Raw genomic sequence first — 22,037 nt, 5'->3', positions numbered from 1 at the left:
CATATTTTAAGAATCTTTGTTTGAAGTCCACTGCTCTAGAAGTCATGCCCACATTGAGGGAATTATGAACCCTGATAAATATAATGACATACTTAAAAGCAGTATTGTTTCATAATTACCAAAACTGACAAAAGGAGGTAGACCATTTTAACATGATCTTTCATCATGCCATCAGGAAAAGTTAAGAAATTCATCCAAGAGATGGAGATAACATCTTCATTGAACTGGGAAATTAAAATTACCCATTTTGAATCCCATTGAAAAACTTTGGGCTAAAATCAAAACAACACTTGGAAAAATGAACTGTTCATCAAAGGCATACTTAGTATTCTGGCTGACAGGAGTGTAGATGCATGATGAAGAAATAAACCGTGTTCGAATCTCATGAACACAATTCTAAATCATATAATAACAAGTAAATGCAATGAGAGAACATATTGCATACTAAAATACTTTTTTCAAGATATAAAAGGTTGTAAGGTTTAGTGCACAATTTTAAAAATTTAATTATATTTCTTTGTTCTACATAACATGCACACTTCTATATAAGGCAGCAGCTAGTAACTATAATTCTACCCAGCAAAGTGGTAAGCAGGAGATACCTTGAAAAAATTTGTTTCATTTTTTCCTAGTCTGCAAACATTATTAAGGACCTCCCATTGAGTCAAGCACTGTGCTTTTCTTCAACTCATCAAAAACATTTGTTTAAAACCAAAGGCTAATATTATCTCCAATGGGAAATCACTAGAACCTTTCACAATTAGATCAGAGATGATTAAAGAATATCTACTAGGGCGGCTAGGTGGTGCAGTGAATAGAGCACCAGCCCTGAAGTCAGGAGAACCTGAGTTCAAATTCGGCCTTTGACACTTAACACAAAAACTAGCTGTGTGACTTTGGGCAAGTCACTTAACCCCCAATCGCCTTCAAAAAAACAAAAGAATATCTACTATATTTAGTATTATTTGATACAATATTTGTAATGCTAGCTATAGCAATGAGCATAAGAAACCAAGGGAATAGCTATTGGCAAAGGGGAAGCAAAACATCCCTTTTTGCAAGTGGTATACTAGCTTATAAAGAAAACCTCAGAGAATTTTTTAAAATCAAGGCAATTAATTGTTTCATCAAAGCAATAGCATAAAAAAATCTACAAAAGCACTGATATTAGTATGTAGTACCAAGAAAACCTAGCAGAAAAAAACCAGTAAAATAAAAAAAATATGAAATATACAACATATAAAGCAGCTAGGATTTATCCTACCAAACCACATACAAAGGAATTAAAACTAGAAATATAAAATTGTGTTTAGAGATGAAAGATAACCTTAATAACTGGAGCTGGAGAAGCAAATGACAAACCACTCCAGTAGTTCTGCGAAGAAAACCCCAAATAGGGTAATGAAGTCTCCAACATGACTGAAAAATGACTAAAAAGCAACAACAAAAAATAAATGGAGTTGTTTCTGTGCCTTATTGCCATGCCCAAAATATTAAAAACTTGATACAAGCTAATTGACTTATAGGTATAAAAATTTATAAAAGAACAAAACAGCAAAAATTTTAAGGAAAGTCATGAAAAAGTAAAAGTAAGGGTGAATATTACTGAATCCCAATCAAAAGAATCTGGTAATGATTAAAATGGAAAAAAGTATACCAGTGGAATATAGTAGTAAACAAATCCAACAAGGAAAACATGAAAAAGGTCAGTATCTGACAAAAGTAAAAAACATAAAGTATCAGGAAGATATTTGACAAGAACTACAGGGAAAAATGGAAAATTGTTTCAAGTTAATTTAAGTCATCAAACATTTATAAAGATCTTACTATGTATCAGTAACTATGCTAAGTGCTAAGAATAAAAATACAAGCAGAAAGAAGGACCTGAAGCTCTAATAGAATAAGACAGTACATAAAAGGCAGCTTAAAAAAGTGAAAAGGAAAATGAACGTACCTAACTCCCAGGCATACATAGTAAAGAAAGTTATGTGGAGATAGCAGGGCAGCCTGGAGAACAATGAAGATCATATTGGCCAGGGCCTCCTCCTTAAATTGGAGATTGTGGGATGAGCCAGTCAGAGGGAAAGGATGAGGGGGCAGAGGATACTTCTAATATGAGAAGTGATCCAGGTGTGGAGTGAATTTTCAAACTGAAAAGGTTTCTATGGCATGGCAGACAGAAAATAGGTTTAGACAAGTAACTAATACCATATAACACAATTAATTTCAAATGTATGAATGAGCTAAATTTAAAGAGAATAAAAATTCAAGGGGAAGCAATAAAGTCATATTTTAAAAACTGTAGAAAGTAGACAAATTAATATTTATATATGAAACAGAGGAGATTATAACTGGAAAACAGGAAATTTTTATTATATGATATTTTAAAAATTAGCATAGGAAAAATAAATATAGCTAGAAAAATAAAAAGTACTTATGGAAGAAACTTTGCTTCAAAGATGTCTGAGGAAATTCTGACTTGAAAAATACATGAATATTTGACAAATCTTTAGGGATAGGAACCATTCCCCCAAGAGGCAATTATCAAAGCATATGAACAAATGATTTTACACAGAAAAGAAAATGTTAACAACTAGAAGAAATTCTCCAAATATTACTAATGTAACAGAAGTAGCTAGGTGGTGCAGTAGAAACAATGCCAGTTCTGGAGTCACAAAAAGTTGAGTTCAATTCCAGTCTCAACACTTACTAGCTATATGACTGTGGGCAAGTAACTTCACACTGTTTGCCTCAGTTTCCTCATCTGTAAAATGAGCTGGAGAAGGAAATGGCAAGCCATTCCAGTATCTCTGCTAAGAAAACCCCCAATGGGGATACCAAGAGGCAGAGACAACTGAAAAATAATAATCAAAAAAGGGGATAGGGGAGATTTACCAAACATTTCTGGAGCACCTAAGATGGCAACAAACCGCTTCTGGTAAAAGACATTCTGAGTTTCCCTACCACATGGATGGCAGGATAGTCCATGTCTTTTAAAATAACCAGAATGATACAGTCTCAGTCTCTGTCTCTGTCCCTCTCTCTCTCTGTCTTTGTCTCTTTCTGTCTCTGTCTCTGTCTTTTCCTGCAACATCCAGAAGGGGTGACGGTGTTTTTGACCTACAGCACAGGTACTATGAATTGAATTTGTGATGGGATAAGGGCTACCTTTCTTCCTTCGCCCTTTTTACCCTGTAGCCCTGAGAAAAGGGGATGGAGGTTTTGTTTGTCTATCTTTTTTTTGCAGTTATATGAGCAAGAACTGCAGAGTCTAAGCTAGACCCAAGGTTTCAAAATATGGCAACCTTGGAAACAAGATTTTAGACCAAACATGCAGTCAACCAGCTCAGTGAAGCCCTGAGAAGCCAAGATGTCTAGGACTTAACCCCAAAGAGGGCTTTGGACTTAGAATTTGGTGGGATTAGGTTATATAGGATCTAAACTGTGAGCCTCATTCCTTTTTCCTACCCAGAGCATCAAGTAGTGAAGGAAGGAATTACTCTCTCAAGTATTAGAGACCATGTATATTTATTATTATTATTATACCGTTGAAGTAAATACTTCTTTATCAAAACAAATACAACTCGGAACTGACTAAATGGAATTAGAGTGCAGGGAACACCTGATAATTGAGAGAACACCACTGGCAGTGCCTGGAGTCAATGACAGAGAGACTAATTACTCCCTCCCAAATTCCTTTAGGGGTACTGGAGAACTGAGGAGAATGGGTGAAATATTACACATCTGACCTTCAAGTAGTAAAGGTGAGGGTAGTTACTCTTACACTAATAACATAAAAAGAAAATTAAAGCAAATCAGAGGTATTTCAGATTCATAAAACTGTTAAAATTAATAAAAGATGGAGGTAAATGAAGAATTATTAGAAAAGAGGCACACTAATCCACTCCTGGCAACACTGAATTGATCCAACTGTTCCGCAAAACAATTTAGAATTACAGGAGAAAAAACAATAAATTTTTTACACTCTTTGTTTCAGTGACCCCCTATTACTCCCAAAGGTGGTCAAAATGGAGTGCGAAAATTAAGATTCCCTGTGTACTAAAATATTAATATGTGGATGAGTAAAGAATTGGAATCAAATTATGTGTCCAACATTTCTGGAAAGGATAATTAAGTTGTGGTATATGAAATGAAAAAGAGAATGTTTCAGAGAAACATGGGAAAAGGTAGTTTGGTTCAGAAGGACTCAGGCTAGATCTGAAATCAGAGGACTTAAGTTCAAACTCTATTTCTGACATTTACTATCAATATCACCTTGAGCAAGTTGATATGTTTCTTCCCCAGGAAAATTAAGAGGTTGAACTAAATGAATTCTCAGAATTCTTCTAGCTCTAAATCTATAATACTATGCTCCTAAAATCTGCATAAACTGATACAAGACAAAGACAAAAACTGAAAGAACAAATTTCTAAAATGACTCCTTAGAAATGAAGACAATGCTAAAATCCAACAATTCAGATCAATCATTCTTTAAGCATTTTATGAAATGTTTACTATTTTCTAGGAACTATGCTAGATACTAGAGTTACAAAGAAAAAGGTCAAACAGTTCCTACTCTAAAGGAACTGAAATTATCTAGAGAAACCACACATACAATTATGTACAAAATATTTTATGATGGGATCTAGGATTTCATCAGTATAGGGAGTAGCTGGTGAAGAATAATGCATATAATGTCAGACTTTTTTTTTTTGCCTTTTTCAGAGGGCAATTGGGGTTAAGTAACTTGCCCAAGGTTACGTGGCTAGTTTTTCTGTGTGTGGGTATGAAGTGTCTGAGGCCAGAACCTAATGTCAGACTCTTTTGATGTGTTGGTTAGTTTGCTGAACACTTTTTTTTAAAGAATTTTTGTTATACATTGTACACAGTAACAGCAACATCATGTGATGATCAACTATGAATGACCTAGCTCTTCTCAACAATACAACGATCCAAGACAAGTCCAAAGGACTCATGATGGAAAATGCTAGCCTCACCCTGAGAAAGAAATAATGGACTCTGAATGCAGACAGAAGCATAATAATTTTACTTGCTTTATTTTTTTTCATGGCTTCTTTCTTTTGGTCTGTTTCCTCTTTCACAACATGACTAATACAGAAATTTTTACATCATTGCACATATATAACATATCAAATTGCTTGTTATCTTAAGGTGGGGCATGAGGAAAGGAGGGAGAAAATATGGAATTCATTTTTTTAAATGAATGTTTCAAATTGTCTTTACATGTAATTGGAAAAAATAAAACACTATTTTAAAAGAAAAAAGGGGAAACATTTAAAAAAATAATTTTTTTGAAAGGTCTTGACTCTGAGAAGAGCAGGGACATATTGGGAAATAGAAGTGAAAAACAAAAAGTCATTAATACTTTTTTTTTGAAAGAGCAGATGAGGTCCTTAAGTAGAGTGGTGGCTGTATCAGTTGAGAAAAGGAAATAAGCAATACCATGCAATACCTTTGATAAAACTGATGACTAGGCAACTGTTTAGATATAGAAGGCAGAGGGGTCCAGTGAGGGAGAGTAAACAGTAGAGAATGAGAAAAAGAAATTGAACAGGCCATCAATGAGCTCCCTAGGAAAAAATCTTCAGGACCAGATGAATTTACAAGTGAATTCTATCAAGCATGTAGAGAAAAATTAATTCCAATACTGTACAGACTATCTGGGAAAATTGGCGAAAGAATCCTACCAAATTCTTTTTATGATACAAATATTGTACTGATACCTAAACAAAGAGGAGTCAAAACAGAGAAAAAAAACTATAGACCAATTTCCCTAATGAATACAGATGCAAAAGTTTTAAATAAAATATTAGCAAAAATATTACAACAACTTATCACGAGAATAATACACTTTGATCAGGTAGGATTTATACCAGGAATGCAGGACTGGTTCAATGTTAGAAAAACTATCAGGATAATTGACATATCAGCAAAAAAAAAAAACTATCAGAAACCATATGATTATCTCAATAGATGCAGAAAAAGTTTTTTTTCAAAATACAACACCCATTCCTATTAAAAACACTAGAGAGCATAGGAATGAATGGAGTCTTTCTTAAAATGATAAGCAGCATTCTAATAAGATGGAGGGGGAGGAGTGAAACAAAGAGGTCCATTATCACCATTGTTATTCAATATAATACTAGAAAGAATAACTTTAGCAATGTGTGGGATACAGAGACCCTAACCCAAATTGACTACTCAGAGAACTCTCAAAGTGAAGGTAGAAAGATTTATTAGAATTTTGCGAGAAGCGTGCTGAGTACAGTCTCTGGGACAGCACCCAGAGAGAGGAGGCCGAGGTATAGAAGCCAAAGCTGGGTTAAATAAGCAAGGGTTATATGCCCCTCCCAAAATTAACCTAATTATCACTAATGAGGCTCTAATCTTATTAGATAACATACATAATATATGAGGTCCATTACACAAGCACAGTAACAACCTCAGAATACTGTACCCCCCTCAGTCTAACCTAGATACATCCTTATCTGGGCATGGGTGACCCAAGGCCACTGCCTGTTCCCTGATTGGTCAAATCCACCTGCTGCTGTCAGCTCCTTCCATTCAACATTGTTTCATTTTAGTATTATCTAGGAGTTCTCTGGGAACTCAACTCCCTTCCAAGGCTACTGCCTCAACTTCCCCAAGGACCAGGAACTCAACTTCTTCCCAAGGCTACTTACTGCCTGTTACTTTTTATCAGTAGTCTTGTTCAGCAATTCTTTCAGTACTGTAGAAACTTAACCCTTTGTTACCTTTCACAGTACCATTCCTTTCCCCAAACTCCCCAATCTAGAAATATCTCTAATTTGGTCTCAATAGTTAATCCAATCAATCGTATTAATACTCAATAGCTCTTACATTACCTTGAAATATGCAATGATTAGGGGCGGCCAGGTAGCACAGTGAGTAAGAGCACCGGCTCCAGTGTTGAGAAGACCTGGAGATCGAATCCCGGGCTCAGACACTTAGCATCCACCCAGAAAGACCTGGCCGTGTAACCTTGAGCAAGTTACTTAACCCCTATTGCTTAAAAAAAAAAAGAAATATACAATGACTTATACATGGGGAAACAATACTGAACTTAGTTACAAAATACAATGAAGTAATAAGAATGTATATATGATATTCAGAATGGGGAAACTTCACTGTAAGCCATTCCACACAGCAATAAGAGAAGAAAAAGAAATTAAAGGAATTAAAATAGACAAAGAAGAAACTAAGTTATCACTCTTTGTAGATGATAAAATGATACACTTATAGAGAATCAAGTAAAAAAAACAACTTTAATAATAATAAATAATAACTTTAGCAAAGTTGTAGGATATAAAATAAATCCACATAAATCATTGGCATTTCTATATATTACTAACAAAGCCCAACAGCAAGAAAGAAAGAGGAATTCCATTTAAAGTTATGGTAAATATTATAAAATATTTAGGAGTCTACCTACCAACAAAAACCCAAAAACTATAAGAACACATTTACAAAACACTTTTCACACAAATAAAATCACATCTAAACAATTGGAAAAACATCAGTTGCTCATGGGTAGGCCGAGCTAATATAATAAAAATGACAATTCTACCTAAATTAATTTAGTTATTCAGTGCAATATCAATCAAACTACCAAAAAAGTTATTCTAGAGCTAGGAAAAAATAATATCACAATTCCTCTGGAAGAACAAAAGGTCCAGAATATCAAGGGAATTAATAAAAAGAAATGCTAGGGAAGGTGGCCTAGACATACCAAATCTTAAATTATATTATAAAGCAACAGTCATCAAAACTACTTGGTACTGGCTAAGAAATAGAGGGGCAGATCAGTGGAATAGGTTAGGTACATAAGACACTGTAGTCAAAGATTATAACAATCTACTGTTTGATAAACCCAAAGACCCCAGCTTCTGGAATAAGAACTCACTGTCTGACAAAAAGTGCTGGGAAAACTGGAAAACAGTATGTCAAAGACTGGGCATAAACCAATATCTGACACCAAAATAAATATACCAAAATAATTATATATTTTGTATATCAAAATAAAGTCCAAATGGGTACACGATTTAGATATAAAGGCTGGTACTATAAACAAAGTAGGGGATCAAGCAAAAGTTTATCTGTCTGATTTACAGAGAATAGAGAAATTTATGACCAAACAAGAGATAGAGAACATTATGAAATGCAAAATGGATTATTTTGATTACATTAAATTGAAAAGTTTTTGCAAAAAAAAAATGTCAATGCAAACAAAATTAGGAAAGAAGCTGAAAACTGAGAAAGAATTTTTACAACTCATATCTCTGATAAAGTCCCCATTCCTTTTCTTCTTTTTTTTTTTGGGGGGGGGGGAGGAGAGGATGGAAGGCAAGGCAATTGGGCTTAAGTGACTTGCCCAAGATCACATAGCTAGTAAGTGGGTCAAGTGCCTGAGGTTGGATTTCAACTCAGGTCCTCCTGACTCTATTCACTATATCAGAGCTCTATTCACTGTGCCACTTAGCTGTGCCCTAATTTCTAAAATATATGGAGAACTACAAGTCATTCCCCAATTGATAAATGGTCAAATGATATGAACAGGCAGTTTGCAGAGGAACAAATTGAAGCTATCTATAGTCATATGAAAAAATGCTCTAAATCACTATTGATTAGAAAGATATGAATCAAAACAACTCTGAGGTACCACATCACACCCATCAGATTGGCTAATATGACAAAACAGGTAAATAAAAAATGTTGGAGAAGATGTGGGAAAGTTGGAACACTAATTCATTGTTGGTAGAATTGTGAGCTGATCCAACCATTCTGGAGAACAATTTGGAACTATGCTCAAAGGGCTATAAATATGTGCATACCCTTTGACCCAGTAATACCACTTCTAGGGCTGTAATCCAAAGAGATCATAAAAATAGGGAAAGGACCCACATGTAAAAAAATATTTATAGCAGTTCTTTTGGTGGTGGCCAAGAACTGGAAATCAAGAGGATGCCCATCAATTGGGGAACGGCTGAACAAGTTGTGGTATATGAATGTAATGGAATACTATTGTGCTATAATAAATGCTAAACAGCTGGACTTCAAAAAAAAACCTGGAAAGAGTCATATGAACATCTGATGCTGAGTGAAGTGAGCAGAACCTGGAGAACATTGTATATGGTAATAGTCACAGTGACTGACTTTGATAAACTTAGCCCTTCTCAGCAATGCAAGGACCTAAAACAATTACAAAGGACTCATGATAGAAAATGCCATCCACATCCAGAGAAAGAACTATGGAGTCTGACTGTAGAGTGAAGCAACCCATTTTCTTCTTTTTTTTTTTTTTTTTTTGGTTTTGTTTTTTCTTTCTCATAGTGTGATGGTAATGTGAATCTGAAGATCTTCCCTGCCCCTTAATAAGCCTAAGGGAATTTGAAGACCATCCCTGCTTTGAAAATAAACTCTGCCCCCTAATGGGCTGAATGTAATTACATGGAAACTGTAGTGGAAGGAGTTTGCTGAAGGGTGGAGCAGAGCCTACAGGAAGCTGGGAGTCAGAGCCAGCTAGGCATGGTTGGGAGGACAGCGTGCTTCTGAGGGAGACAGACTGCCTTGTAAGGAGAAGCTGGTATTTGCCACCTGCTAGGACAGCTAGGCTTGTGCTGGTTTGTGGGAAGGCAAGGCAATTGGGATTAAGTGACTTGCCCAAGGTCACATAGCTAGTAAGTGGGTCAAGTGTCTGAGATGGATTCAAAGTCAGACTAGATTAATAAGAAAATAATTGTTTACCTCTCTATTTAGAGCAGAGATAGATTTTAGAACAATTGATGGTATTCTAACTAAAGAGCTACATAAGATGTACCAAGAAAAGGTACTTAATGTTAGACTGAATGGAGAAGGGGGAACCACCTCTACAGATACTCCTGAACCATTGTATCCAAGTTTACCACACCTTCAGGGAGAATAGGAAATAAGCCAAATCCCAGTCCAGATTAAAAAAATACAAAGACATGATTACAGCCCCCATATTGTTTAAACCATATATTAGAAAAATGGATCAACTACTGTAACTAGGGCATTGACAGATACTGGGGCAGAGGCCTACCTTATGTATGAAAACCCTGATAAATTCAAACATGGAACTCCTATTATCATCACGGGCCTGGGAGGGGCTAAAATATCAGCCAGACATGTTAAACAAACAATGAAAATTGGACAATTACCTGAGAAAGAATATACTGTGGTTATTATACTAATTCCTGAATACATCACTGGAATAGACATATTGAGAGGCATGACTCTGAATTTACCTGAAGGAAGATACCAATTTGCAGTAAGAAAAATAGGAAGTAATACAATTTTAGTGGGAAAAATAAAAATGGACCCAATCACTTTACCTCAGCCTTCTGAAGTAATTACTAATACTATAAAGGAATAAGCTGAAGCAGGAGTATTAGTTCCTATAACCACAGGATGGAATAATCCTGTCTGGCCATTAATAAAATCAGATAGGATGTGGAGAAAGACAGTGGATTATAGACAAATGAACAAGGTGAGCCTTCCCTTGTATGCTGCTGTTCCAGATACCATCACCTTAATAGAAAGGATCCAGAAATATGATGGGACTTGGGATGCAGTTATTGATTTAGCCAATGCTTTCTCTACCATGCCAATAGACTCTAAACAATGGGGCAAGTTTGCTTTAACTTGGCAGGGAACACAATATACACCATGAGGATATCTGAATAGTCCTACTATTTGTCATAGGATTGTGGCTGAACATTTGGATGAACTAAAGCTACCTCATGTATAGCTTACCCATTACATTGATGATATTATGGTACAAGGAAAAAATGTAAAAGAAGTGGAGAAGAGCTTGATGCTTTTATTTGAGAATATGAAAAGCAAATGGTGTCAAATTAACCCTGCAAAGATTCAAGCACCAGCTCAAAATGTAAAATTTTGGGGTATACAATGGAATAAAGAGCTGCAAGAGATTCTTCTGCAAGTCCGACAAACGATTCAGGATTTTCCTATCCCCACCGATAAGAAAGAGGCCCAAAAGTTTACATGATTATTTGGATATTGGTGACATCACATACCATATCTTGGACAGATTTTGAAACCCTTATATGAAATTACTAGGAAGAAATATGAATTTTATTGGGGACTTGAGCAGAGTAAAGCTTTTGAAGAAGCCAAGGCTGCTCTACAACATAACTAATGTGAAAATATGTTTAATAGGAATGTATATGTAAAGCTTATATCAGACTCCATGATATCTTGGGGAGGGGTTAGGAGAGGGAGGGTAAGAAAATTTAAAACTTATAGAAGTGAATGTTAAAAACTAAAACTAAATAAAATTTTTAAAAGATAGTTAAAAGTCATACTATGAATGAAAAGTCTTCTAATTTGATCATAGATTTAGAGATGGAAGGCATCTTACAGGTTATCTTATTCAACTACTTCATTTTAGAAATGAAGAAACCTCAAGCCCAACATCACAGAGTACTAACCATCAGTGGTAAAGTAGCAGACAGAGACAGGATCTGAACCTGTGTTCTACAACTCCAGATCCAGCATAATTTCCTCTATACTTTACAGCATAATGGAATGCACAGCACTTTTTACTTCCTCTGAGTGATGGGCCTGTAGTCAGGAGGAATTGAATTTAAATCTGACTTACTAGTTATAGGACCCTGGCCAAGTCACATAACCTCTTTTGCCTCAGTTTCTTCAACTGAAGAATAGGAATAATAATAGTACCTACATCTAGCGTCATTGTGGCTATAAAATAAGATGATATTTACAAAGGGTTTAGCAAAGTGCCTGAAACATGTTGTTCTTCAGCTGTTTCAACCATGTCTAGCTGTTTGTGAATACAATTTGAAATTTTCTTGCAAAGTTACTTGAGTAGTTTGCCATTTCCTTCTCCAGCTCATTTTACAGGTAAGGAAACTAAGTTAAGTGACTTGCCCAGGGTGACAGAGCTGGTGGGTATGCGAGGGTCACATTTGAACTTGGGTCTTCCTGACACTAGGCCTAGCCCTCTATCCACTGCACCACCTAGCTGACCTCCTAAAACATAGTGGTTACTAAATGCTTATTCTTTCCTTCGCCACCCTAACCTCTCCTTCCCAATCTTGTTCAGTTTGAATATGTGTTGTATTTTTCTACCAGATTTCAAATGCTATAAAATTCAAGGGCTACATCTTACTTAGTATTTGGCTTGCTCTCACTGCATAAGTGTTCTGCATATAAGAGGAATTTAATAAATATTTGTCGAATGGGTAAAAAAAGAGTAGAGAATGACTACAGAATTGTCTCACTGACAAATCCAATTCACATGCATGTCAGGACATCACCCTTGTGATGGCTTTGGCCCTCTTAAAACAAAGGATGAATAACCACAACAACCAACCTGAGGGACTGAAAAAACAGGGGTACCATCAAAAAGAAAGTCATGAAGAAGGATAGGTTTAGGGATAAGGGAAACGATTAGAAGTTCTGTTTTGTACATTTTAAATTCCAACGAGATATCCTGTTGAAACTGTCCAGATAGTTGGTGATGTGGTATTAGAGCTCAGGAGAGAGATCAGAACTAACTATAGAGAGCTAGGAGGCATCAGATTAAGGATGGCAATTAGACAGAACTGATTTCAAACTAGTAAAAACTAAGATTCAAATCCTTTGTGTTAAGGAATAGTAAATTACAAAAATGGAAGATTATATGTACTAAGTCACAATCTCTATATCAGATGATTTTGCTTAACTTCATTCCTTATGGGGGTACAAGTGGATCAGGTGTTGATTATCAAGAAGTGCTAGATATGTCAAAACAAAGTGCATCAAAAATTGACAAAATGAGGGAAAGGAAAGTTTGTACTAGGTTATCTCAAAGGTATCTTCTAATACTGATACACTATAAATATAAGCATGCCATATATATATATATATATATATATATATATATATATATATCTTAAAGTAGACATCAGAAATATCTTCACTGCTAAGATATAAAACCAGGCTCATTATGTGTATTATTCAGCCATGTGACCTGAGAGGTTTTGTTTTCTTTCTTAATTTATGCCACATTTATTAAAAAGTCTGTGGCACCCATCAGAAGATTTTTTTTAGATGAAATCACTTTGATAAAGTAAACACCCCTTCTTCTAACCTCAGCATATTTTGATGAATTAGCAAAAATCTAAGAATGCTTTATCACATTAAGGACTATCAGTTTTATAAGCACCCTCAAAATATCCATTATTTTACCTAAATAATAGTATCACAGATTCTGTGATTTGAAGAGGTTTCTGAGGCCACAGAGTTCAACCCCTAAATAAGAAGGAAATCTTTTATAACATGTCTGAGGAGTGGTGATATAGCCTCTGCTTCAAGATCTCCAGTATTTGAGAATTCACTGTTTTAAGAAAAATTCATTCCAGCTGTTTGTTGTTATGTTAGGAAGTTTTTGCTTATATTGATCCAAAATCTAGTGCCATCCCAACCATAGTTCCTAGGTTGCCTTCTGGAATCAAGAAGAGAAAGCCTAAGATATTTTCTAAACCATTACCTTCCAAATATTTTGAGAAAGCTAAAATAATCCTGGGTATCTAGGTGGCACAGTAGATAGAGCACGGAGTCTGGAGTCAGGAAGACTCATCTTCCTAAGTTCAAATTCAGCCTCAGACATTTAATAGTTATGTGACCCTGAGCATTCCACTTAACTTTGCTTGCCTTAGTTTCCTCATCTGTAAAATGAATTGGAGAAGGAAATGGGAAATCACTCCAGTATCTTTACCAAGAAAACCCCAGCTGAGTTCATGAAGAGGGGACATGACTGAAAAATGGCTGAATAACAACAAAAAGTTTTCCTTCCAAGTACTCTCTTCTCCAGGCTAAGCATCCTTAGTCTTCTCAAATGATTGTGGAGTGGAATGCCTCACCTCACCATGCTGGATGTATGTAATAGACATATTCTATCTTGTTAATGAACAAATGTGCTAGTGATAAAATGTGAAGCGAAGATAAATAAGCTTACTCTTCTATTTCCAGAATGAGTTAGTAGTCTGTGCGAATCAACCCATTAATCAATAATTATTAATAGTTGACTATGTGCTAGGTACTGTGCTAAATGTTGGGGATACAAAAGAGGGAAAAGATAGTCTCTGTCCTCAAGGATTTTACAATCTAATGAAGGAAAGAGTAGCTAGTTATTCAAATTTTGTATACAACCAACCCCCCCCTTGCCCAAATCGATCTATTATCATACCTTAGTGATAATCATATATACACACATATATGCACATACATGTAATATATACATATGTACAAACGCATATAGATGTATTAATGCATATGTATGTATTATATACATGATATATGGAGATAGATATAGATATACTACAGGTATTTCTGTAGTAATTTAAAGCTTATCAAGTGTTTTGCTTTCCAAAATATTCTATGAAGTATGTAGTATGAAGATCACATGCATATTCTTTAATAGGAAACCGAGATGCCAACCAAGAATTTTAGTGACTTGACCAAATACATAGAGCTGGTAGGTGGCAGAGATGGGACTTAACCCTTCTCTTTTTATTCTCCATCTAATGCTTTCTTGTACCCCATTCTGATCATGCATTGATGGAGCTATACAGGGAATTAAAAAATAACCAGATAATTTGACAAATCTTCAGAGGCATTTTGTAGTGTGAAGAAATAGGTTGTAAAGCATTTCACAATTCTGTCTGAGTATACCATGTTCTTATTTCTCCTCCAGTCCTGTTGAAAACTGCTCAAGAAATGAGGATATAATACTCCTTGTTGACTTGGCCTTCAATATGTTCTTGGCATTTTATTTTGGATTACGGGTAAGTAACTAAAATGGTAGGAAGAGTATTATTGTTACAGAGATTTCAATACAAGAAGTATGAAATAAACCATTTTTGTAAAAAAATCTGTTGATTTCCAATGACATCTAAGGTCTCTTTTAGGTCTCAAGCCATGTTCCTCTGAACACATGTGAAAATGATTTGTCAGTTATAAACACTGTATAGTTCTGAGGAATTATTACTATCACTTTATACTTTGTCCCATTATCTTAGTTAATTGTTGGTTTCCTAAATATATTATTAAGTCCTAATGATAACTCATACTTCTAGAAAACTTTCCTGAGAATAACCATGTGAGAGATAGGGTTAAAATAGCATTATGCTCATTTTACAAGTAAGAAAATCGACTATTATATAGTTCAAAAGACTTGCCAGAGAGTCTACACTTAATCAATGTAGAGCAGTTGCTCAAAACCAGGTCTTCTTATCTTCAGTACTGTGTTGTTCCCACTTCACTAATCACTTATCATTATAGTATTTATCTATGATTTCTATATAGACATTATCTGTGAAGTAAGAGCTTTGGATCAGATGATTTCTAATGGTCCCTTCCATGTCTAAATATATGACCCTCTGATCCTAAACATATCAAACACATCTCACGCTGGATATTTCACTAGCCTTATTGGCAAAATATTATCTTAATATAAGCTATTTGGTATTATTGCTGTTGTCATTTATTTTGTTTGTTTTGTTTCTTTTGAAGCACAAGATAGCCTTTATACTGTACAACAGAAAATGCAAAATCAATGCAAATAATTCATAATACCCCACAGACAATTGTAGCGCCAATGCAATATTTACAGCTCCCACAATCATGATAAAGACTGTGACTATAACTATCACATGACGTTTGATCACAAAATATGCCAAAATCTCCTGATAGAGGATAGAACTGAAAGATTTATTTAGATACCAGAAAGCCAAACCCTAAAACCAATAAGCTGATTCCATCATAGTACCAAAGATATTCAGAAGCCATAATAACACTGAGAGCCACAGCATCCTTCAGCCTTCCCACAAACCAATACAAGATCAATATTTACTCACACACCTCTCTATCTCCTTGCCTGAGCTCCTCTGTCCCCCACCATCTGGCTAGCTCTGACCACCTTCCTGTGGGCTCTGCTTCCCTTCAGCAAAACTCCTCCCACCACAGGTTCCATGTGATTACATTCAGCCTATTAAGGGGCAGAGTTTATCTTCACAGCAGGGAAGCTTCCTGTGATTACATTCAGCCTATTAGGGGGCAGAGTTTACTTTCAAAGCAAGGGAGGTCTTCAGACTCCTTCATAGGTCTATTAAGGGGCAGGGAAGATCTTCAAATTCCCATTCTCATTACATTTGGCCCCCAGATCTTTCATGTCCCTTACATAGCAAAAGTACATTAACAATAAATGAGAATTTAAGGATAACTGGTGGAAAAACTGGTGTCAACAGAACTTTGCAACAATATAACAGAAATAATATAAAAACTGTGCACATAAAACAATAGCTTAGGGTCAAGCCCCCCTTCTTTTTCCCCTCAAACAAATGAGGATCAAAATATTGAGGTAAGGAGCAAAGGTCTGTTTTCCAAAGCTACTTCAAGCTGAAATTGGACATGAAGCTTTCCCTGCCCCAAAAGGTCCCATTCAAGAATTCAGTTCTTTAGCTGTCATCTGGAGCTTGGTCAATGCCAGGTCCAGGATGTCCCAATTGAAAAGTCAGATCTTTAGCCATCATCTGGAACTTGGTTGACACCAGGTCCAGAGGTAGGACATCACCAGTCATGGAGAGGGGGCGAGATCCAGCTTAAGCAATCAGGTATCTGCAGGTGAAGGATACTAATCCTGCAGAAAAAAAAATTTTGCAAACAAGTTTAACAGATAACAAGTCAAAAAGAAACAAATAGAGGGTTAGCCGTGCCTCTAGAGTCCATGAACTCACTATCATAACTTCATTCACAGCAGAATATGTGACACTGTCCTCCTCGCTCTATTCCAATGGCTTTATACACTGTCACAAGCTCAGCACATTGACCACTTCCACCTATCCCAGCGCTTCCTTTAATGTGGGTCTCCCTGAAGGTGTGATAAACTTGAATACAGTGGTTCAAGAGCATCTGTAGGGGCAGTTCCCACTTCTCTACTCTGTTTAACATCAAGACCATTTTCTTGATACATTTTGTATAGTTCATTAGTTGGAATACCATCAATTTTTTTTTTTAAATCAACCCCTGTTCTCAACAGAGCAGTAAACAATTCTTTTCTTGGCAATCTATTCTGACTTTGAATCTACTGGCTATTTACTCTTCTCTCTCAAGGAAATTTATCATTTTCCCATTCTCCTAAGTCACTTAGCTGTGAAATCTTGTCCAGCACCTCTGACAGAGGGTGTCCTATTTCACCAATTAATAGTCATAAGTAAGTGTTTATAAGCAGAAGAAGTTATCTTCACCATGACATTTCTATGAGGAACTGCTAAGGGGATTTCATGATACGTATCTGCATTTCCAACCTTGATAGGAGTTTTCATTATTTCTTCTTTCAACTTTATCATGCAGTCTCTAAGTGAGTACCAGAGTCTGTCTCCACTAGGCCACATAGAATTAGCGGGATACATTCTATTGCATCCATCAGCAGCTAAATCTAACAGATTGGTCGTGTTCCCTCCTGCCAAATGAAAATCTCTAAAAGCCTGCTGGACAAAAGGATTCTGGCAAATACTTACAAATTTCAAGCAGTCTATTTTATCACTACCCCAGCAGCTCCTTCATCAGTGATTCTTACCACTTAAGACACTAAGGATTCTCCCATCCTTTGGTTGAATCTGCTCAAAATATCAGTAATTTCTTGCTGAGTGAAATCATCAAGTATCTCCTTAAAACACTGCTTGCCCTCCCTGACTCTCCTGCTTTCTCCTCAGTATGGGGCAAGCTTCTGCCTCTGTAAAAGCTTCACCATAAAACAATGTAACATTCAGTAATACTGGTATCACTCTCCTGGCAGTCATTTTGTAATGGTAATAGGAATTTGAAGATCTTCCCTGCCTCTTGTAATGGGAATGTAAATTTTAAAGATCTTCCCTGCCCCTAGGCTAAAGTGCACCAGGAGCCTGGGGTGGGAGGCTTGTTTTTCAGTAGATACTTCTTGATTGGCCAGTGAGTCAATAAGATTGTTACATTCTCTGAGCCAGGAGAAGGCTATATAAGCCCTGATGTGAGGCTTTGTTTCCAGGCTCACTTTGAGAAGTGTTCTGTGATTTGATGTGGATTATGGGAAGCCGTTGTCCAGAGACCCCCGGCTTTGAAAAACCCAGATGTTGAAACCCAGATGTTGATTTGGTATGGATGTAATGGCTGGACAGTTTGGAAAGCTGTCTACTTGATCTGTTTCTGTCTTGATAATTCTGCCTGTATACTTTGAAGTTCAGGGTGCTGACCTTTTTCCCCTGAACAAGGTAAACAATATATGTTTGACTGATTAAAGTAAGCTTGTTAACCCATTTTGAGTTGCTTTCCTTTATCAAAGCAGATCCAAGAACCTATGTTGGCAGCAAACCCTGAGGATGCTTGGGGTGCTTGCTGCCACACCCCTTTTATTTGCAATCAAAAAGGTAATTAGCACCCTGTTCCAAGTTAATGATTGTGTCAAGTATAAAGACCCAGAAATTGGGAATCCCATAGTGGGATGGACTTGTTGACATAACAGGAAGGGGCAGAAGAGGGAGGAGCTAACACCATATATAAGGAAAAGCCCAAGCTAAGAGAGGCCAGAACTTCTGGGAGAGAGCATTGGAGAGGCTGAGCAGGTACTGCTGGAGAGAGAGAAACAACTGCCAGGAATGAGAATTGCTGAGAGAGAGAAAGACAACTGCCAGGATCCTGAGAACTCTTGAGAACTGCTATAAATTGAGAACAAAATGGAGAACAGAACTCGTGGTGCCAGAACTTCTCCTGAGAACTTCTTCTGAGAACCGAATTGAGAACTGCTGAGAAGAGAGGAAAACTGTGAGGAAGCATGACTGTGGTGCCGATACTCTGTCGGTCTGTTTTGATGTTACTTTGTCAGATTTGTCTGCTGATATAGGACGGTGCTGTTGTTACAGAAACCCTGGAGCCTTGCTGTCAGATTTGTCTGCTGATAGAGGACGGTACTGTTGTTATAGAAACCCTGAAACCTTGCTGCTGGTTCAGAATCCCTGAAAGAGGATTTTCTTGTTGTATGTTTCCATAAATCCTGGAGGAGGGTCTTGCTGATGTTTTCAGAAGTCCTGGCACTATACTAATTATCTGTGCTAATTCCTCAGATCTTGTTGTTGGTTCCATGTTGATTTTTCAGGGAGAAAATGAATTGATGAGGGTACTGGTAATGTGAATGCATGTTATTGTGGCTTTGTTAAGCTTTATCTTCCTAGGAACAGAAACTGTGAAGGACTTGAAGTGGACTTGGCACTGTGAGCTTCAGTATGGAACAGAAACTGGACAAGGAGCTGGACAACAAGGAGCTGGTAGGAGCTGTGACTATGGAAGGGGAACCATGGATGTGGAGAGACATCCTCAAGTCAGGATGAAAATACCTCTCCTTGGGTATTTAATGAAAACTGAGAAAATCCTGATTTACTAGGGGTGGGGAACTTTGACCTTTACATTTAGATGACTGAGTTAAGGACTTACTAATTAAGGATTATTGGAAACTAATTTCCAATCAAAAAGAAAGACTTTTTGATTGAAGAGATTAAGACAATGTGGCCTACTGGTAGAGGACTTTGACCTTTGTACTTTGTGTCAATTAAGGAGGCTTGCCTCCTTAAGGGTGATTGAATTAACAACTTACTAAATGAAGGACTTACTAAATGAATGTTATCTTTTGCTTAAAATTAGGTGACCACTTTGGTGAAAACTGTGTGGCCATTTTAGTAATAAGTTGCTATGCCATAACATTCTGAATGCTGTATTTTGATTTTCTGTGAATATTTTGTCTTAGTTTGTTACTGAATAAATAAGAGAGTTCACTATGCTTTGTAATCAGAATCTTGAAAGCTGTTCATAGTAGCAGTCCTCTGGAAAGCTTCTCATGCTCAGCTTTACATGTTGTCATAGCAACTAGGCTCAGACTCTCCCAAAGCTGTATGAACTTTCCTCCTGTTATTTTTTTTCTTCTTTTTCTGAGCCAAATTTACAACAGCCCTGTGCTTCTAGAGACTCTCCAGTACTCTCTCCTTTCACCTGAGACTCTCCATGTTACTCTTCTAAAGGAGATGGTGAATGCTGACACTTAGCCAACCCTTGTTACAGCTTGTCTTTGAATTTACACTCAATATGGAAGCCTGTCAGTGAAACCTAGCCTCTTCTACTCACTACCTCCAGCTCTCTCCCAGGTTTTATTGGTATTCTTTGCAAACATGTTTCTAAATCTAAAAATTCTCCCTGCTGTAGTCTCTGTTCCCAGTTTTCACAGAACCCTCTACTTTAAGACCATTCCCTCGCTAGGGAGGCATAAGGCATATCCTCCTGGGATAGCCATTTCTTCTTCTAAATACTTTCTGCCTCCAACTACAGGTCTGCTTTTCACAATCCCCTCCTCACCACTAAATATAGCACCAATGCAATATTTACAGCTCCCACAATCATGATAAAGACCGTGACTATAAGTGTCACATAACATTTGATCACAAAATATGCCAAACTCTCCTGATAGAGGATAGAACTGAAGGATTTAGAAACCAGAAAACCAAATCCCAAAACCAGTAAGCTGATTCCACCATAGCACCAAAGATATTCAGAAGCCATAATAACACTGAGAGCCATGCCATCCTTCAGCCTTCCCACAAACCAATACAAGATCAATATTTACTCACACACCTCTCTATCTCCTTGCCTGAGCTCCTCTGTCCCCCACCATCTGGCTAGCTCTGACCAGCTTCCTGTGGGCTCTGCTTCCCTTCAGCAAAATTCCTCTCAGCACAGGCTCCATGTGACTGCATTCAGCCTATTAGGGGGCAAAGTTTACTTTCAAATAAGGGGAGGTCTTCAAACTCCCCCCTAGGTCTATTAAGGGGCAGGGAAGATCTTCAATTCCCATTCTCATTACAACAATGTACCAAAAGTATAAAAAAAATGACTCACGGTATTTCTTTTTTATTATTATTTGTTCATGGTTTTCAACAAAGATTTTGAGTTTTACATTTTCTCCCCCTGCTTTTGCTCCCCCCTCCCTAAGATGGCATTCAATCCAATATGAGCTATACATGTTGGTTGGTTGTTGTCCTTTGTTCTCAAAGAGGACTAAAATGACAAACACTATGCTTGAGTTGAGTTCTGATGTGTTCAGTGGTGGCTGATCAGACCCATACAAACACAGAATATTCTACCACAGGTCAGGTACAAATAGTCCATGTGAACATTTGGGGTAGACTTTCTAAATATATATTTACAATCATATTAAACATATTTCCACATTAGTCATGTTGCAAAAAAGTATTAGAACTGAAGGGGAAAAATATGAGAAAGAAGAAACAAAAAACAGAAAAAAAAACTGTATGCTTTGACTGGCATTCATATTCCATACTTTTTTCTCTGTATGTGAACAGCATTTTCTATTATGAGTCTTTTGGAATTGTCTTAGATCCTTGTATTGCTAAGAAGAGTTAAGTCTATCAAAGTTGATCATTGCAAAATGTTGCTGTTACTCTATACAATGTTCTGATTCTGTTCACTTCACTCAGCATCAATCCATGTAAGTATTTCCAGGTTTTCAGAAATCCACCTGCTTATCATTTCCTACAGAAAAATAGCATTCCATTACATTAATATACCAAAATTTGTTCAGCCTTTCCCAATTGATGGGCATCCCCTCAATTTTCAATTCTTGGCCACCACAAAGAGCTGCTATTAAATAGCTTTGTACATGCTGTTTTTTGGTAGATTGTTTTTTTTTCTTGTTTTTATGATAGATTGCTTTGGGATACAGACCTAGAAATGATATTTCTGGGTCAAAGGTTATGCAGTTTTATAGTCCTTTGGGCATAGTTCCAAATTGCTCTGCAGAATGGTTGAATCAATTCACCACTCTACCAACAATGCATTAGGGTCTCGATTTTCTCACATCTCCAACATTAACATTTTCCTGTTGTATCATGTTATACAAAATGATAGGTGTG

General features: G+C 36.7%; 1 protein-coding gene across 1 annotated transcript in view; it reads left to right on the top strand.

Moving 5' to 3' along the window:
- The window catches only part of KCNU1 (potassium calcium-activated channel subfamily U member 1), a 305,967-nt gene that overhangs the window by 20,980 nt on the left and 262,950 nt on the right, over window positions 1–22,037 (top strand). The window contains 1 exon segment of the mRNA XM_069075353.1: window positions 14,783–14,873. Coding sequence (XP_068931454.1) covers window positions 14,783–14,873 — 91 coding nt within the window.

This window comes from Petaurus breviceps, unplaced genomic scaffold, assembly GCF_028583685.1.
Source record: "Petaurus breviceps papuanus isolate PSGF00001 unplaced genomic scaffold, PetGlider_PUasm1.0 90919, whole genome shotgun sequence".
NCBI lineage: Eukaryota > Metazoa > Chordata > Mammalia > Diprotodontia > Petauridae > Petaurus > Petaurus breviceps.
Note: the sequence above shows the minus strand (reverse complement) of the source record. Positions and strands in the feature narration are given on the sequence as shown.